The sequence below is a fragment of the Arachis stenosperma genome, chromosome 10 (genome assembly GCF_014773155.1).
Source record: "Arachis stenosperma cultivar V10309 chromosome 10, arast.V10309.gnm1.PFL2, whole genome shotgun sequence".
Taxonomy (NCBI): domain Eukaryota; kingdom Viridiplantae; phylum Streptophyta; class Magnoliopsida; order Fabales; family Fabaceae; genus Arachis; species Arachis stenosperma.
The window spans coordinates 130,720,640-130,740,141 of record NC_080386.1 but is presented as its reverse complement, the minus strand read 5'-3'; the positions used below and the strand labels follow the sequence as shown (position 1 = coordinate 130,740,141).

General features: G+C 33.4%; 3 protein-coding genes across 8 annotated transcripts; all 3 read left to right on the top strand.

The window, feature by feature from the left end:
• Nucleotides 1–2,656: 2,656 nt before the first annotated feature.
• LOC130956384 (30S ribosomal protein S21, chloroplastic-like) lies at nt 2,657–4,269 on the top strand. The gene is made up of 2 exons (XM_057883421.1): nt 2,657–3,178; nt 3,516–4,269. The coding sequence occupies exons 1-2, from the start codon at nt 2,745–2,747 to the stop codon at nt 3,637–3,639; spliced, it is 558 nt and encodes a 185-aa protein (XP_057739404.1). The 5' UTR covers nt 2,657–2,744; the 3' UTR covers nt 3,640–4,269.
• Nucleotides 4,270–4,627: 358 nt separating this feature from the next.
• LOC130957932 (COBRA-like protein 1) lies at nt 4,628–6,780 on the top strand. Its single transcript, XM_057884789.1, has 5 exons — nt 4,628–4,759; nt 4,854–4,933; nt 5,240–5,693; nt 5,868–6,269; nt 6,410–6,780. The coding sequence occupies exons 1-5, from the start codon at nt 4,666–4,668 to the stop codon at nt 6,712–6,714; spliced, it is 1,335 nt and encodes a 444-aa protein (XP_057740772.1). The 5' UTR covers nt 4,628–4,665; the 3' UTR covers nt 6,715–6,780.
• Nucleotides 6,781–8,301: 1,521 nt separating this feature from the next.
• On the top strand, nt 8,302–18,684 carry LOC130955101 (valine--tRNA ligase, mitochondrial 1). 6 transcript variants are annotated; one of them, XM_057881886.1, is made up of 22 exons: nt 8,302–8,552; nt 9,444–9,566; nt 11,350–11,496; nt 11,828–11,878; nt 12,036–12,208; nt 12,290–12,362; nt 12,713–12,778; nt 12,855–12,938; nt 13,215–13,292; nt 13,575–13,658; nt 13,942–14,021; nt 14,351–14,408; nt 14,482–14,784; nt 14,880–15,050; nt 15,269–15,468; nt 15,964–16,366; nt 16,446–16,697; nt 16,790–17,290; nt 17,542–17,633; nt 17,883–17,982; nt 18,092–18,234; nt 18,334–18,684. In XM_057881886.1, the coding sequence occupies exons 3-22, from the start codon at nt 11,422–11,424 to the stop codon at nt 18,485–18,487; spliced, it is 3,141 nt and encodes a 1,046-aa protein (XP_057737869.1). In that variant the 5' UTR covers nt 8,302–8,552; nt 9,444–9,566; nt 11,350–11,421; the 3' UTR covers nt 18,488–18,684. The 6 variants fall into 6 exon arrangements, with proteins under 6 accessions (XP_057737869.1, XP_057737866.1, XP_057737868.1 ...); XM_057881883.1 differs by having other exon boundaries at nt 12,033–12,208; XM_057881885.1 differs by having other exon boundaries at nt 9,444–9,570; nt 12,033–12,208.
• Nucleotides 18,685–19,502: the final 818 nt, after the last annotated feature.

The window sequence follows — 19,502 nt, the reverse complement described above, 5'->3', positions numbered from 1 at the left end:
GGATAATGATGCGGTGAGTTTGGAATTTGTGGGATCGAAAGGTGCTTCTAGAGGTTTATTAATAATGTGGGATATTATGATTTTTAGGTTGAGTAATTGTTACAAAGGAGAGAGATGGTTGTGTATAGAAGGGAAATTAATAAACAATAATTTTTATTTATGCTGTTTGCTTGGTGTATGGTGCGCATACAAGGGAAGAGAAGCTTGCTGTGTGGGAAGAGTTGACTTTTTTATCGAAAATATGTCAGGTTCCTTTTTGCTACATGGGTATGTTCAATGAGGTTGTGCAGTTGGAAGAAAGAAAAGGTGCAAGTGTGTTAACAGCATTATCGAACAGGTGGATATAGAGTTAAATGATCGTAAGTTTACGTGGTTCAGGGGTCAATCGTGCAGTCAAATTAATAGAATATTTGTGAGTTTGGTTTCATTGTTATCATTTGGAGCACTTGGCTGAAAAGAAATGACAGAATTTTTAGGAATCAAGAATCAAGTGTTGCAGGAGTAGTTACAAAGAGTGGAGTGATATTTGATTTTTTGGGTTGTTGATGGTTTTTGTCGAAGATAATTAGGAATTAGTTTATCTTATCTATTTAGTACTTTTCTGTTGAAATGTTGATGCTCCACCTTGTTGTGTTGAGCTTTTTATTTAAAAAAAAATTAAGAAAAATAAAAATAAAAATTAATTGAAAAATGGTATAATATTAAAAAAATTTATATGCACACAAAAAATTAATCATTAAATAAATTAACATATATTTTTGTATATAAATATATGTATTGTTTAATTTATTTTTAATACAAAACTACTTCTAAATTTAGCTAAAATTTTATGTGGGTGTTAAAGATGAGGAAAAGAACTCGGATCAAATAATGTATTTATAGGTGGTAGGTCAAATTTGATAATGACAATGTCATTAGAAGTAAAAGTGAGGCCAATAGAGTTGAGTTAGACTAAATTTAATATTAGTTCATTAATAATTGAATTTACTTGTAAAGCTCAAGTATTATTGTTACGAAAATATTTGATAATAAAAAAATTAGTTAAAATTTATCTTATTTAATATTTATTAATTATTACAATAATTAATAAATATGAAATAAAATAAATTTTGACATTTTTTGTTTTTCTAGTATTATTGTATTGTTATACATATTTATTATCTATATTTATCAATTATAGTTCATTTAATTCTCTATCAAAATATTAATATTGACATTGTCCTATTTTATGAGAATAAAAAATAATATTAAATAATAAATATATACCGAATAAACTTCTTTTTTCAGCTATAAAATATTTTAGCATAAACAATTTTAACCATAAAAATGTAAATTAAATCAATAACTATAAAAGTAAGTACATATATAAATGTTGCACACTTACTAAAAACTAAAAATAAGGTTTAAGTGTTTAACTTAGTTCATAAATTTATTAGCACAAGGCAGAATTCGAACCTCCGATATTTGCTTAAATAAATGAGTGAGCTGACCAATAATTAATCTAAAATACCTATTAATTATTAGATAGCGTTGTTTCGATGGCTATATAGCCTAGTTAGGCCTCCTCTAGGAATAACAATACCACCTGAATTCGTGGGTACTCACTCTATCCCTACCCGTTCGGAGCGGGTAATTACCCCCCTGTATTAGGTGGGTTTTTAGCGGGACGGGTTCTTGGGAGGGGCGGGCGGGATCAGGTTTAGGTAATACCCGCCCCTACCCACCCCGCTATATATATAATATATAATTCTAATATATAATATGTATAATATATAAAATAATTAGTAAATGATTAATAATGTTATATCATATTTAAATTTTTACTTTAATTTATGTTATGTATGTGATGATGGTTATATAAATTTTGAAATTTAATTTTATTTATTAGATTTTAATAATTATAGGAGCGGTACGGGCGGGGCGGGTACCCACAGGGGCGGGTTAGGGTTCAACGTTTTACTATTCGCGGATAAAAGCAGGACAAACTCTATGCGGATTGTTGTACGGCAAAACGGGTCGGAATCGAATAGAGCAAAAACCCGCTCCTACCCGCCCCGTTGCCACCCTAGCCTCCTCTTCGTTTGATAAAAATTAAAAAAGAAATGGGCTTATATTGACCACCATTGCTTCCCATAAATTTAAAAAAGCCCAACACCAATATGATATTGATTTTATGAGTAATTATCTTCCGGTCCAAGAGAAAGTAGTAATTAACTAATCATCTTGTTTTGGGGATTAATTTTTTAGAGACAATTTCTAGTTTTCCACAGAGCAGATTTAATTAAGTAATCTTTTACAAGGAAAAATGGGATTTATAGAGAACCAGAAAATAATCTTTAATAGCCTAAAATTTAACCCCCAAAAAAAATAACTATCTTAATAAGAAGTTACTATTTTTCTTTTTCAATCACATGATCAGTGTTTTAAATTTAAATATTTTAAATTGTAAATCCTAATACTAAATCGTAATTCTTAAAAAAACTAAAAAATCATTTCATAATAAGAAATTAACTAATATTAATTAATTGATTTTTTTTTTGGGTGAAAAACCTCTAAAGTCTACACTCTACACTCTTCGTTGAAATTCAGCCACGTTGGATTGAATTCATCCTATTTCTAATTAATTTTTTTTTAAAAGAAAAAGCTGTGGGAAAATCCCCAAGTTTGGGCACATAGGAATACAAAAATAGTGAGAATACTCGCTTCTACCAACTTCCATCGTTCCTAGTTCCTACTCATCAATCATGGCTTCCCTATCCACCTTCTCCAACTTCCTCACTTTTCTATTCCCCCCAAAATCACAACCACCACCACCACCACCATTACCACCACTACCACCACCGCCAAACCTCACCATCTGCAAACACTTACACCACGTGACGCCACTGGATCACTCCGATCAAGCTCCACCTTATTCTTGCTCATCGTCTCCGTCGTCGCTGTCGTCGGTGGTGTGCCCGTCGCTGGCGCAGACGAACACGATGTGGTTCAAATCAACGTACAACGTGGAGGTGGCGGTGGAGGAGAACGAGCCGGAGGAGAGGCTGCTGAACCGGTTCCGAAGAGAAGTGATGAAGGCTGGCGTCATCCAAGAGTGCAGAAGGAGGAGGTACCACGAAGACACACAGGAGAAGCGGAAGCGCAAGTCACGTGAGGCTGCTAAGCGTAACCGCAGAAGGTTAGATCCTTTTTCTCTTGTGTTTGCTTAGATCCTTTTTTTTTTCCCTCTAGTAGAAACATGATTTTTGCTTAATTGGAAAAATCTGATAACTATTTGACGTGAATTCGAATTCCTTAGAGGAGGATTAGGTTTAGGCTCTGCTTAGATAGATGCATCAAATTGAACCATTGATCACACATTATATTTGTAAAAGAGTGCTATATTTGGATTCTTCTAATAATAAACTAAGGAAAATGTTTAGTAACCAAAAATATACATAATAAACTAAGGAAAATATTATTTCAAATGGAAGTAACAATTTGATTCACAGTTGTATCTTTAATTTTAATTTCAGGCGTCCACAGTCAAAATCATTAGCAGAAAACAAGCAGGCTATCAAAGAAACCAAAAAGAAAGACGATGATGACGATGATAACTGGGATCTACCTGAAGATAATGCATATATTGACCACTTCTAAATAGACTCTACACTTTTTTGTAAATTCTACTAATCTTTGTGAAAAATCGCAATTATGTATACGTGTATATATACTTGTAGGAATGTATAGTCTTAAGTCTTGAATAGAGGTACATGCTATAAGAAATAGTTGTATTAATATGAATAGAAATTATTATGGAAAAAATTAGAAAAAATAATCACCAATATCATATAGTAACAAAAAAAAAGCACAAATATCATAGTTATATCAGATTGTAATAACTCAAAATGGGCATTGAGTTGGAAGCGTGCCATTTACCAGCAACATCTCCTTCAATTGAAGACGTACTTTCCATCTCTAAACACCAATTAGTCTATTAGTCCTAGCTTATGATCTATTAACAATAACCCTAATAGATTGCATTTGCTTATTAACATTCAAAAGCTATTAACAACCACAAACAATCAAAACTTATATTTATATGTAGCAAACCAGAAAGCGAGAAGTTGAACAGAGCAGAGCACAACAGAGCTTCAGGTGGCGATCTTCAGGCAAGTGGCGGCGATCGGCGAGCTTCAGGGAGCAAAGCTCTTTTTTTGTCAAATGAATTGCATATCACTTAGCTGCAATTGACTACACTTCTTGTTGGTTTCCTAGGAGGATTGTTTTAAATTGAGTGTCAAAACTTACATTAGAAATTAGAAAGGCTTAAAAATTTGGATTGTTACATCATGTTTGACCGGTAATCACATGAAAAGAAGTCACTAGTAAAAACAATATATAATACGGGCTCTTGAGCGGTTTATAAGTTAAAAGTAAGCAATAACTGTGCCCTTGACTTGTAGCAACTAGCAAGTGTCTTAGTGTAGCATGTACTTGTCACTTGGCAAACTAAGAGTATCTATAGTGACTACCTACTTATGGAATTTAATTTAATTAGCTGATATTTCCAATGATGACTCCTTGTTTTATCCAAGCTACTGTAATATAATAATAAGAGAAGTAATGTTAGTTAATTTCTAGAGAATGGAACTCAATCTGATCTTATAAGTTAAAAGGAAAAAGATGGTCATGGTACTAATTGTTCATCTTCATCTTCCCTGGGTACTACTCAACTTCATCCTATTACTAATATTGGTTGTCCTCTGCACTTTATCAGGTAGGCACTTAACTAATTAGCTTGTCCCCTTTTTCTCTTTGAGCAAGTAATTTTAAGGTTGTCTTATTTATTTACTTGCCCTCTGTCTTTGCAGATTGTTACGACCCTTTGGATCCAAATGGCAACATTTCAATTACTTTTGACATTTACCAACGCACACAAGATGGATATTTGGTCACTTGACCTGAACCTTCTAAAAATGTTCTAGAAATTCAGGTATTTCATTGATTTTAGTCATTGATCTCAACTTTATACATATTTTATGATTGAAGTCAATGACTAAAATCACTGAAACACCTAGGTTCTTGGAAAACTTGAAATGTATCCCAAAAAATATATATTTCAATGTCAAATAATCCAAGAACATATTTTTAGCCCACGCTTTTGAATATTGATAGCTAATTGCTAACCAAAAATAATAAATTCTGTTGGTCTTCTAACATTCCTCTGAGAATTATAATAATAGATTTTGCAGTGCAGGCAAGGGTGACACTTGAAAACTACTACGAGTACCGGCATGTAGACAAACCAGGTTGGCAACTTGGATGGCAATGGGCTAATGATGAAGTTATATGGTCAATAAAGGGTGCGGTTGCAACAGATCAAGGCAACTGCTCTTCTTACACATCTCAGTTACCACATTCTTGCAAGAAAGATCCTCTCATAGTTGATCTTCCGGCCGATGTGTCACCAGAGAGCAGGTCAGAACACTGCTGCAACGGTGGCATCCTCTCGGCTCGAGCCATCGATCCTTTCAGCTCATTCACTTTGTTTGAGCTTGAAGTACGCAACTTGGGGCAATACCCTCTTGGACAAGCACCTAATAATCTCACACTCTTAGCCCCTGGTCCTGGCTATACTTGTTCCCCTCTTCTTCAGACTGATCCCACTGTCATCTCCTCTTTTAATGGACAAAGACAAGTTCCTGCTCTCAGTAATCACATTCTCATTTTCTCTTGCAAATTAATAATTATCACAGCGCTACGCTGAAACTGTTAAATAATCTGACATATTTGACTAAATTACTTAACATAATATGTGTCTAACATTTTATAAACATATACTAAATTATTATTATAGTAGTAACATTTATATTTTTGTACTGAAGGAACGTGGAAGTCAGCATGTACATACTCCAACTTTATGGCAAATAAGTCACCAATATGCTGTGTATCGCTCTCAACATTTTACAACCCTATGATCACACCATGCCCTGATTGCAGCTGTGGATGCAGTGAAGCAGACAAAGCTTCTAAGTCTTGCATAAGGTTGGGTAATACCTTATCAGAGGAGAACATAATAGCATGCACTAAGCACATGTGCCCAATTCGAGTTCATTGGCATGTTAAGAACAACTATGTAACTCACTGGAGGGTGAAGCTTACCATTTCTAACTACAATTATAGGAGCAACTACTCTAACTGGAATGTGCTTCTCCAACATCCTGCCTTCTCCCAGAATACAACTTCTTATAGTTTCAACACTGCCAAACTTCCCCTTGCCTTTCAAGGTAAAATAACGGTGACGAAGATATCTTTATGTAAAGATAATATTAAGCAGTTTAGTCAAATATACTTTTTTATTTTTAACGATTCTCAACTATCATCTGTATGCAACTTTAAAACTGTTATATGTGATTCATGAATGCAGATGGAGTTTCTCTGTTTTGGGGGATTGATTATTATAACACAGAACTAGTGCATTCGGGTAAGGATCAACAAGGTTTTGTGTCAACAGAGATACTATTAGAGAAAGATCCAAAATCTTTTACATTGAGTAATGGATGGGCTTTTCCTAGGAGGGTCTATTTCAATGGAGAGAACTGTGAAATGCCCTTACCTGACACATTCCCTATGCTTCCAAATCATACCAACACTTTGAGACCTCCCAATATTATTTTACTCATCATCTCTTTATTCTGTTTCTGGACCAAAGCTTCCTTTCATTTTCAGTAGTGATTACTTCACTCCTATCTAGCATTTGCATGTATCTTCCCAATCTTAGGATTCATTTGATTTGAAAAAATGCTATATGGTTAATTTGTTGAAATATAGGAAAAGCAACCTGATTGTTATTATATGAGTATTTTACTAATGTGCTACTATTTTTTGAAATTATTAATTCTTGTGAAATCATTTTAATTGTTAATTGTAAAAATTATAATTAATTGTCAAAAACTAGAAAATGAAGAAAATACTAATTTAATATGGAAATTCGTATAATAATTTATAAAATGAATAACATAATTAAAAAAGGTGACATATTAGTGAGTAATTTTAAAAAGGATATGTTTTAATAATGAATTCGAAAAATGGCAATACGTTGATAAATTAATCTTATTATATTTAAAACAGTCATAAAAATATAATATTTGAATATTAGGAACATATTGGAATTTTTTCAAATCAATGAATTAAATTTTATATTTACATTTGTATATGTTTAAACGAGATAAAGGTAAACATAATTTACTCACACAATTTATCACTTATATTTTTATATATCTGAATTGCTATATATGAAAAATTATGTTTACACTTATTTCATTTAAAATATAAATAAAATATGTATAAATATATCTCCTTCACAATAATAACAAGATTATATTATTGGATAATTAAAAAAATAATATTTGCAATATAGTTTAAATCGATTTCAATAATAAAATAAATAGAAAAAAAATCTTAAGGACTTTAAAGATAACATATAAATAACGATAAATAAACTAAATAAGTAAATTTAAAAAATTATATAGTATAGAAATTATCAATGCTTTGAAAATTGAACTAGGTCAACTAGAAACCGGCCTGTAAGGCTGAAAGTGAGTCAAGTCTGCTTGAGTTCGGCTCATTAATAGCTCGATAAAAGCTGAACTCGTGAGCTGAGCTTGAGCTTGGATAAGCTTAGCTCATTAGCTCGTGAGCTAGCTCGATTATATATATAATATTAAAAGTATAGATTAAATAGTATAGGATATGCGTATTAATAATTGAATATATATATATAATTTTACATATATATTAGCGTTCTTAATTATTTAAAATTTTATAGTCATTTTTTATATATAATTTTGATGTAAGACAAATAAAAAATTTATAATTGATAGATAAACAATATATAAAACTTATCTTTTTTAAATATTTTTTAATATATATAAATTTAATTTATTAATATAGAATTATAGATTATGTTTCTATTATTTGAGTCAGTCGAACCAGCTCGTGAACTTTTGTTGAGTCGAGTTTGAGCCTACGAAATAGGCTCGATTATTAGTGAGCCAAGCTGTGAACCAAACTTAATTTTCGTGAGTTGAGCTTGAACTTGGTCTAGCTCGACTCACATCCAACCCTACCGACGTGCAAAATAGTCCGATCTTTCCTCTAAAAATCACGGATACTCGAACTGTTAAAAAACTGTTGAATCGGCCGGTTAGATTGGACCGAAAATCGACTGGTTCGTATAAAACGACGTCGTTTTTCCCTTAAAAAAAAGTGAAAAAGCCCCACCCGGTTAACCAACCCCCCCCCCCCCCCCCCCAAGCAGACACCAAACCTCCCCTTCCTTCGGACATCGAAGCAGCTAGCCCTAAGGTTCCCCAGACCCAAAACCCAACTTCGTCTCCGGAACCGCCGCCGCCGTCCGTGGTTGTCGGCGTCTTCGCGGCCTCCTCAGGCATACGGCCAGAGCTTCTCTTCTAGCTCGTCACGTCATCCATTCCGCCGGTGAAGTCGCTGTTCGAGGCTTCCAGCTGCTGCGCCATCGTCTCGCCGTTGACGTCCTGCTGTAGTGGAAGGTTAGTGGCACTGATTTCTGTTGTACTTGCATTATTGAATTTGAATGTCTCTGAAGTCTGAATTAGTGATTTGTGATTTTGAATGTCTCTGATTACTTAATTATTGATTTGTGTTTTGAATATGAAATTTGTGATAAATGATAACTGATTTGATTTGCTGCTGTTGCGGTTTTTTTTCTCAGTAAACTCATCAGCATTGAACTGTGGCGTTTTCCCTCAAATTAATTTTGGTTCATGTGATTTAATTGGTGTTTAGGGTACAAAGTGAAAAGCTGTTTTTAATTGGATTTGCAAGGTGATTTTTGGTTGATTTTTTATTTAATTTAGTAATGGTGTTTATGATTGGGTTTATCTGGTTTCCATTCTTTTCGAATTTGGTAATAATAGTGTGATTACTTGTGGCTGTTTTGTAATGTTTGTTGCTGAATGATGGTTGTTCTTTCTTGCCTCTGTTTAGTAATGTTTATTGAAATTTTGTACATTTTCAATGCATATTTGTACATTTTCATTGCTGAACTCTTCAACTATGGATTGTATTATATGCTGCTAGATTTGAACTCATAAAGTTCCCTGAATTTAAGTTCTCCTTTGGAGACACATATTCAATTACCAGTGGAATGATAAACAATCCTGCATCACTTGGTAAACATGCATCTACCTCTAGCTAATTCAATATAAATAGTGAATTTATTTGTTTTTTTTAATTCTTTAAAAATTATTAAGGGGGGAATTGGAATACAATTAATAATGACGGTACAAAGCTTTGGGCTGACAAAATTACCTTTGTTTCAACTTTCAAGGGTTTTATGTGTTAGGGAATTTGCTAAGATTATTGTTATAATGGAAATTATTAAAGTTTCAAAGGGTCATTCAATTCCTCTATGCTTGCAGCCTCTTAGCATCTTATGCCACTCGTTTCGGGACAGAGACAAATTTACAACTGGATTTTCTCGTGGTGATGGTCAAGGCCATGCAAATTTATTCAAAGTAGTTAAGCATTACTTGGGTAGTCTAGTATGTATGCTCTCTGGTTCCCTAGAGTAAACATTTTGTGAATTCATGAAAATTATAATATTTCTTGGAGACAAATCCACATGAGGAGTATTGTATAGTCTCGTGTTAACAACAGAGACAAAAATTCACCTCACTACACTATATAATCATGCATCCAACCTCATCTATTTCTAGTTTGTCTGTAGTTTTGTACTATAAGTGATTTGTACATATCACGTAAAAGAAAAATAACACTAGTTACAATTGTTTGTTGAAAATGTGCAAACTTAAGTGATGAAAGTTTTTGTATAATGTGAGATCTCAATGAATAAGTAGCGTTGCATTATATTCAATGATTATTTGAACCTTCAGTGTTGTCTTCTTATCTATTTTTTTGCTATTAATTCATCTCTACATGTTGCTTGACGTATTCTAAAATCGATCAAAAGGTACTATTGTATCATGTCTTACCTATTTGTCAAGTATATTAGTATATTTTGTAATATTGACGTATTTATGTGATGAATTCCTATTATTTGTAATCTTAAAGAGATGGATTGACCATTAGTATTACAAGTTTTGTTCAATTTGTTTGATTTTTTTAATTCTTTACATTAGGACAAAGATGAAAGAGATATTGTTGTCTGAATGACTGTGTTGTCATGAGATAAAAAGTGGGTTGAGTTATATTTTAAGATGTTTATTTATAATTTATTTATTATTTTATTCTAAAACGGTTTTTTTAGTTGAATTATAATTGAATTGGTTGAACCAATAAATCAGTAAATCAATGACTAAAGCAGTTCAATGACTGGTCCACTCATAATCTTGGAAATTATGTAGATTATATCACTAATAAGTATAATTCTCCACTTTAAAAAAAATTAACTTTTTACCAATTAATTATTGGCTTTTTGAATTCAAACCATAATATAAAACTTTCATGGTTGGTTGATTAGTCAAAACCAATTGACAATTCTTGATTTCTTCTTATGGATAAAAAAATATTTATTAAAATAATTATACATATAAAATATTTATTACAATATAAAATCTATATTAAAAAATTTAAATAATAAATATATCTTTAGATAAATATATAACAACTAATTTGATAACAAATTTGTAACGTTTGGATAATATTTTTATTTTTGTTGAAGCAGTAAAATAAGAAAATTTATTACGTTCTCTTTGGTTGAAGTTGAATACCTTTTAAAAATAAAGTGTTTACTAGGATGCTCTGTATATGGTGTTTAATTTATTAAAATAAATAATTAATAGTGTTTAATTATATTTGGCAAATAAAATATAGATAAAAATACTAAATGAGTATATTTTATAAAAAATACTGAGATATTGATAAAAGATATAATTTATTTTTATTTTTTATTATTTTTATCAAATTTTATAATTATATTTTTTATTATTATATATTTTTTTTAATTTTTTATAAAAAATAAAAATAAATTAAATTTTTATAATTTATTTTAATTTATTATTAAATAAAATATAAAAATATTAATTTTATATCGATACTTATGTCTAAGAATCAAATCAAACCTTATAGTTGGTGTAATAAATCAATAAACCAGTAACTAAAACGGTTTGATAATCCATCCGGCTTTAAAATCTTACTAAAAAAAATAAATAATCTTGTCTGTGGGGCAATGTAATTTCTAAACTTACCCTTATTTTCAATTAAAAGTTTTAAATTTGAACAAAACACCTAGGTGGCTAGGTTAGTGTTTGTCTTGCTTGAGTCACTCTATCTGACATTGCGACTCCTTCCTTTCCATTGCCATAGACTCGTGGAAAGGGCCGCCATTGGATTCCAATTCGCACACTCAGTTCCCGCAACTCTCACTCTCATCTTCCAATGGACAATTCCTCGCAGAACAACAAGGAGCAAGTAATCGAAGATCCAGAGAAGAAGAAGAAGAAGGAGGAGAAGGTTTCTCTATCTTCATCGCAATCTTTTAAGATCCCTACTTGCTCATTCATTTATTGATTCAAGTTTTCAGCTTTCTGGGTTTTTGACACTTCCATGGGATTTCCATTAATGGGGTTTTCGACACCCTTTTTGCTGAAATGAATTCCTTTATGAAAGTTATGGGAGGAATTCAAATAGTGTTGTAAACTAGCTGAAAAGCTTTCAACTTTTGATTTGAATCTATTCTTTTAGACTAGCGTAATAATAGTACTATTGAATGGCAACTTTTTTTTTTGTTTTGTTTTTAATTTTCATGTGACAAGTTTGTGGATTTTGTGGATTTTGTGGGCAGGCAAGAGAAAAGCAATTGAAGAAAGAGAAATTCCTCCAAAAGCAAGCTCAGGTGACTACAGTTCACAGATTTTTCATGCTGTGCAATAGCAATGCCTGATTTTGTTTAATATAATGTGAACCTGTTTGTGTTCTGTCTCAGTTTGAGCATTTGACATTGCAAATTATTCTTGAATTTTTCAGCTTTTTCTCCTTGTTGGTTTCAGCAGCAACAAGCTCAGCAATCCAATGCCCCAAAAAAGAGTGAAAAGAAAGCTGCCAGACGTGGCGCGGAGGATGAGAATCCTGAAGACTTCATTGATCCTGAGACCACTTCTGGTGACAAGAAACGTATGTCTCGTCAAATGGCAAAGCAGTACAGTCCAACTGCCGTCGAGAAATCGTGGGTGCCAATCCTGTTGTTATGTTCATTATTGCTGTTTCCTTGTGTGAAATGCTCATTGTTTGTGTTGATAAAATTTAGGTGGTATGAGTGGTGGGAGAAATCAAAGTATTTTGTGGCAGACTCAAGCAGCTCCAAACCACCTTTTGTTATTGTGAGTGTCTTGCTGAACTCATATATGCTTGTTCCTGGTGGCAATTCGGGTGTAACTTAATATTTGTGTGGTGAGAACTCGCATGTTATTTATGTAGTGTGACTGTAGTACTTTCACTGTATGGTGGAAGTGATTTTTCTCAAATTGGTATTGATAAATGGGTGAATTTTTTAATTTGAAAAGATATATGTTGTTATGATCTTGGTTTAATTTTGAGAAGTTTTAGTCTTTGTTTCCCTTTGCACTGCTTTTGAGGTACATGTAAGGTAGCTAAAAAATTCAAATGAGTTAGAGCAAGAAACAATTGTTTATTTATATCCATTAAGTGCCTAACTGTGCTTTATTTTTAGGTTTTACCCCCACCAAATGTGACTGGAGCTCTTCACATTGGTCATGCTCTAACAGCTGCAATTGAGGTACCTTATAATTAATTTCCCTTATTCAGTTTAGCTGCTGATAACTATTAATCTCAATGTGATTTATTGCATGCAGGACACCATGATTCGCTGGCGAAGGATGTCTGGATACAATGCTTTGTGGGTGCCTGGGATGGACCATGCTGGGATTGCCACACAGGTTCATTTTCTAAATATTTAAGTTTATATATTGGTTCTATTTTGCTCATTCTGTGGGGTATTGTGCCTTCTATTATAAATTTGTGGCTAGAAACAAATGGCATGCTTCTGTTGCTATATATTTAAGAAGGCAAGGGAAGTATTTAGATGGAATTTTACCTACAAATTGTGTTGTGTCATACTTCTATTGTCTTTAATGGTAGTTTAGATCAATTTTTGATCAATTTATGTGTGAGATAATTTGGAATTATGTTTAAATTTGAGTACTATGTTGCAGGTGGTTGTGGAGAAAAAGATAATGCGTGAACGAAAACTAACTAGGCATGATCTGGGCCGTGAGAAATTCGTTTCTGAGGTATGTTTTCCATTGAAGTATTTTATGCCATGGTTTTGAATATTTCAATACCTTCTATTTTGGGAGCCTTGGAGAAAAGTTTCAATTTTCTCATTATGACCTTAAGGTCATGGGTTTAAGCTGTGAAATTAACTACTGATGCTTGCATCTGGTTAGACTGCCTATGTTACACCCTTTTGGGTGCAGTCCTTTTCTAGACCCTGATGCAAGATGCTTTGCTCCTGTCTGCCTTTATTTTCAAGTTTGATGCTTAGACCTACTGGTGAATGTTGACAAAAATAGGTGTGGGAGTGGAAAGACAAGTATGGAGGCACAATATTACAACAGTTACGTCGATTAGGAGCCTCTCTAGATTGGACACGTGAGGTAAATATCTAACTTCTTTGTTGTGTAGTCTAATGTTAATGACTCATTTTTCCTTCATTTTTTTGTTGTTAATCAAAAGAAAATAAATACTTGAGCTGAAAGTACGATCTTTGTTCCTTTGCATGGCCAACCCAGAAGCATTTTTATAACATCCAACCAACCTAGCAATGAAGCATAGATAGCTGAACACATGCCTGTCCACTAAAAGTTCATTTGTTTTATGCCATTTCACTTTTATAACATGGTAATTTGTTTCAACATATTCGTGTTTTTCTCTTTCCAGTGCTTCACAATGGATGATCAAAGATCTAAAGCTGTGACAGAGGCATTTGTGATGCTTTACAAGCAAGGCCTTATTTATAGGTGTGATGGTTGTTGGCAATAATTATTAAATTTTTTTTTTCAGTTCTTAAGAATCATAGATACTTTATTAATTCTTGTTTAAAACTTGAAATATTCACTTAAACCTGAATTGTTTATTTAGTTTAATAAATGCGGCATGGTAAAATCATATATTCATATCTAATGTATCTTTGTGAATTAATTTGAAATCTAAAGCTGATAATTCTGTTTATCAAACTTTGTGTGTTCTATAAGTTCTCAATTTCTATAGTATGGTTTATATTTCAGTTTTTTCTGTTGCCAGTGCACAGTATGCAATTCTAATTTCTCTGTTTTGGTCACTGTTGTAGGGACCTTCGTTTGGTGAACTGGGATTGTGTATTACGAACTGCTATATCTGATATTGAGGTATGCAATGCATTGCTTCTCTGTTGTTCCTCTAATGAATTCTGTGTAATGTAATTTGCTTTTCTGCATGCAGGTGGATTATATTGATATAAAAGAAAGGACCCTGCTAAAGGTCCCCGGGTATGACAAACCAGTAGAGTTTGGAGTTCTAACCAAATTTGCATACCCCTTGGAAGGGAACCTAGGTGAAATTATTGTTGCCACAACTAGGATTGAAACCATGCTTGGTGACACTGCTATTGCCGTACATCCTGATGATCAAAGATACAGCCAATTTCATGGAAAATGTGTTATTCATCCATTCAGTGGAAGAAAACTTCCTATAGTTTGTGATGCTATTCTTGTTGATCCAGCATTCGGTACAGGTGCTGTCAAGGTATTCTCTATATGTATGATTAAAAGCTGTGTGTGTGTTGAAGTTCTTTTTGAAGTGATTTTGTATGCATTATGTTACTTCCCTTGTCCTTGCAGATCACACCTGCCCATGATCCAAATGATTTTGAGGTGGGAAAACGTCACAACCTTGAATTCATTAATGTTTTCACTGATGATGGAAAAATAAATTCCAATGGTGGCTCTGAATTTTTGGGCATGCCACGATTTAAAGCTCGAGAAGCAATAGCAGAAGCATTACAAAAGAAGGTATTGTATAAAATTGATTGTTGCATATGATATCTTTTGTCCCTGGGATAAGATCAATAGTTATTGTTACTCTTGTCGGAATTTGCACAAGTATCTATGTGCAATCTGACTAATGAATGCATCTTTTGGTGACTGGGGTGGCCATATTACTTGCATTTGTTTCAATCTTTGGTGAGAATGTGTTGGGTGGTGCTTATTTCTCCTCTCCTTTCTTATAGGGACTTTATAGGGGTTCTGAAAACAATGAAATGCGCCTTGGTGTATGTTCAAGAAGCAATGATGTTATCGAGCCTATGATAAAGCCCCAGTGGTATGTTAGTTGTGGAGATATGGCAAAGGAAGGTCTTAATGCTGCTGTGGATGAGGAAAACATAAAGCTAGAAATTGTTCCAAAACAATATTTGGCTGATTGGAAGAGGTGCTTATATATTTCTTTGCACTTTTTTCATAATGATCTATTATAAAATTGACTCTTTGTAGTTTTCTGAATTGTAGTTTATGCTTTTATACTACACTGGAAGCTAATCTTATCATATAAGGAATAATAGTATCATTCTCTTTTTATTAGGGAAAAAGGTTAAGAATTGAGTTTTGCTATGCTTGGTACAGCTCAAGACTGAAATAGAGGCAGATAAAATCTTGAATAATACAATCAATTTTAGTTTACCGAGACTGCTTTGCTTTTAGGTTTTCAGCTCAACTAAGTATTTGACAAGTACTGAAGGCAAAGTGTTGAATATGTTATTATTGGGAAAATTTAAATGTGTTCACAAGTGTGTTTTGTTGTTGTTAAAATTACTCCCATGACGTGATGGCATTGGTGTGGGTGGCATGTTTTTTAAATTGGATTTTATTTTGCCTTTGCGCATGTTTTTATATTACAATGTCTTAATCTAAGATTTCAAGTTTACAGATGGCTAGAAAACATACGCGATTGGTGCATTTCACGGCAGTTGTGGTGGGGTCACCAAATTCCTGCATGGTATGTTACTTTGGAAGATGACCAACTGAAGGAGTTTGGTGTTTACAATGATCATTGGGTAGTGGCAAGAAATGAGGAGGAGGCCCAAGCTGAGGCTAGCCAAAGGTATAGTGGAAAGAAGTTCCATTTGATCCGCGACCCCGACGTTCTTGATACATGGTTTTCTTCTGGTCTGTTCCCATTATCTGTGTTGGGCTGGCCTGATGACACAAAAGACCTAAAGACATTCTATCCAACTTCTGTTTTGGAAACCGGTCATGATATCTTATTCTTCTGGGTTGCACGTATGGTGATGTTAGGAATGAAGTTGGGCGGTGATGTGCCTTTTAGACAGGTGACTTTGCTGTCTTATGATGATCATTTAGGGAGGGTTTAATTCTTGTTTATGCATGTGTGATTTCCATTCTTTGCAGATTTATTTACATCCCATGATTCGTGATGCACATGGGCGCAAAATGTCCAAGTCATTAGGAAATGTTATTGATCCAATCGAAGTGATAAATGGGATATCGCTGGAAGGTCTACATAAGAGGTTAGAGGGTGGTAACCTAGACCCTAAAGAACTAGCTGTTGCGATAGAGGGTCAGAAGAAGGACTTTCCAAATGGCATTGAGGAATGTGGTGCAGATGCTCTCCGTTTTGCACTGGTTTCATACACAGCTCAGGTGTCAATATTCTACCAATGTTTATACGGCATTTCTTTTTCTCATCAATTCATTGAATTCATTATTAATTGTGTTATTTTCTTTCATTTCAGTCTGATAAAATCAACCTTGATATTCAAAGGGTGGTTGGGTATCGTCAATGGTGTAATAAATTGTGGAATGCTATACGATTTGCCATGAGCAAGCTTGGAGATGATTATATTCCTCCTGCAAATTTGGGTCCAGATGTTCTTCCATTTAGCTGCCAGTGGATTCTCTCGGTGTTAAACAAAACCATAACTAAAACAATAAAGTCTCTAGAATCATTTGAGTTCTCACATGCTACCACTGCTGTGTATTCTTGGTGGCAGTATCAATTGTGTGATGTCTTTATTGAAGTGATTAAACCTTACTTTGCTGGTAATGATCCCAAGTTTGCTTCTGAAAGACGCCATGCACAGGATACCTTGTGGTTCTGTCTTGATAATGGCCTTCGATTGCTTCATCCATTTATGCCGTTTGTTACGGAAGAATTGTGGCAGCGGCTTCCTTCACCCAAGGAATGTAAAAGAGCAGATTCTATCATGATATGTCCTTATCCATCACCTACAGAGGTTAGTTTTTTCGGAGGATAAACTACATCCTCGTCTACTTTCAGATAATATCTAGTCTTTTTATGTTTGATAAATCGAGAATTATTCCGTCGAGAAGAAAAGGATAATGACATTCCGATTTATTAAAAATCTTCGGCTATTAAGCAATAGATACTTCTTTTGTACAATTATATTTCTTATTAATAACCGAGCCCACTGAAAAGATTTAGTTGTTGTAGTATATGTCTTTAATATTGTATTTTCCATCTCAGGGCTGGAATAATGAAACAGTGGAGAATGATATGGATCTTGTCGAGTCGACTGTTAAATCTCTCAGGTCACTTGCAAAAGAGAGTCGCGATAGGTATTGGTTTTTCTGCTTTCTATTTTATGCGAATATATGTCATTGAAAAGAAAAAGGAACTGTGTGAATTGCGCAAGTGATGATTTGAGATCCTCTGAAAGTAACCACAAGACGACGAAAAGTTCTGGCGAAGCTATGGCCTCTGTTTTTATTCTGTCATATCATGACTGCCTTCTCTACTGACCAGATTGCGATTGCATTTCAATCTTAACATACTTTGCTGATTCCATAACCGGTGCTTGTTTCTAGGCGACCGGCTTTTGTTCTTTGCTTAACACGGGCGGTTGAGGAGATTATATCAAGCCGTCAACTGGAGATTGTAACGCTAGCAAATCTATCCTCTTTAACCGTAAGTTGGACAAGTTTATAAATGGTTTTATTTTAATTTTTTTTTTCGATATCACAGCGCATATCAACAACATATTCTTCACTTTTAACACCAATGGTATGATTCACAGGTGATCAATGAAAACGATGCTGTTCCTTCTGGGTACGCGAATACAGTTGTAAACGAAACCCTTTCTGTTTACTTAGAGCTTCAAGGGACAAGTTCTGCAGAAGCAGAGCAAGGAAAGATGAAGAAGATAGAGGAGCTTAAGAAGTAAGTTTATACCTAACTGCTGCTGAGAACTTATTTTAGCATAGCCAAGTTATAAATGCAAATTCACTGCTTCCAAATTCTAACACATTGAAAACACAGGCAAATAGAAAAACTAGAGAAGATTATGAGTGCTCCAGGTTATGAAGAGAAGGTTTTGCCTCAAGTCAGAGCTAAGAACCAGGAGAAGCTCGACTCGCTAAAGGAGCGGCTGCTGCTCGAGGAAACGGCTGGACTTACTATAGCTTCAAAATAGTGGATCTTGATTGATCATTAGTATTTTTTTTCGGTTTCATTTGATTAGTATAGCCTAACTTTTTGGCTGTTATTTATACACCTTCTCTTTTGTTTTGGTAATCCTTTGGCATGAAATTTTGAGCAGTTATTTTGTGCATGTGTTGTAACTTACCAGCAAAATCAGCAATTGAACACCAGATTGTAACTTAGCTTTCATACACCTCCTACCCTTTTTATCTCTGGTATCCAACAAAAGAAACAAAACAAATAAGAACACTACAAGAACAAGAACATACAATTTAGAAAAAACTGCAAGTTTCAGTTTCAATGTTGGTAGATTAGTTTGTTTTTTCCATGGTATTTTCTAGGTTTAATTACTCTGTTGGTCCCTATAGTTTCGTGAAATTTTTAATTAGGTCTCTATACTTTTTTTTTAATTAGGTTTTTGCACTAATTTTTTTTTTCAATTAAGTTCTTCTTAGTAGTAATTGGGTTAATTTTATAGGACCCAACTAAAAAAAAAAGAATTGGTATAGGGATTTAAATAAAAGAAAAAAAAATGTAGGAATTCAATTAAAAAAAATTTTTGGTGTAAGGATTCAATTAAAAAGAAAAAAAGTATAGCGCCAAATTAAAAATTTTGCAAACCTATAGGGATTAACAAAGTAAATAAACCTATTTTCTAATTCAGCAAAACAAACACTAATTTGCTAGATTTGAATTTTATTCAATGGTCTATTACTTGCTAATGAATTGTTATATATACAAAGTGAAATTTAAATTTTTGATACTTATTTAAGTAGACAAGTAGATCAGAAGCTAAGTGTTAAAGCAATCAAGCGTAGATTATGGTTTAGCATGTAGTTAAATTATTTTCTTATTAAAAGAGAAAAACTGCAAATTAGTTGTTAAAAAAATGATGGTATTAAAATAATGTCATTATAAAGATATAGATGCAGAGGGATTGTTAATTATTTTGTTGGCAATTAGAAAGGTTGATGAATTGGACACTTAACCCGGAGTTTTATAATTCT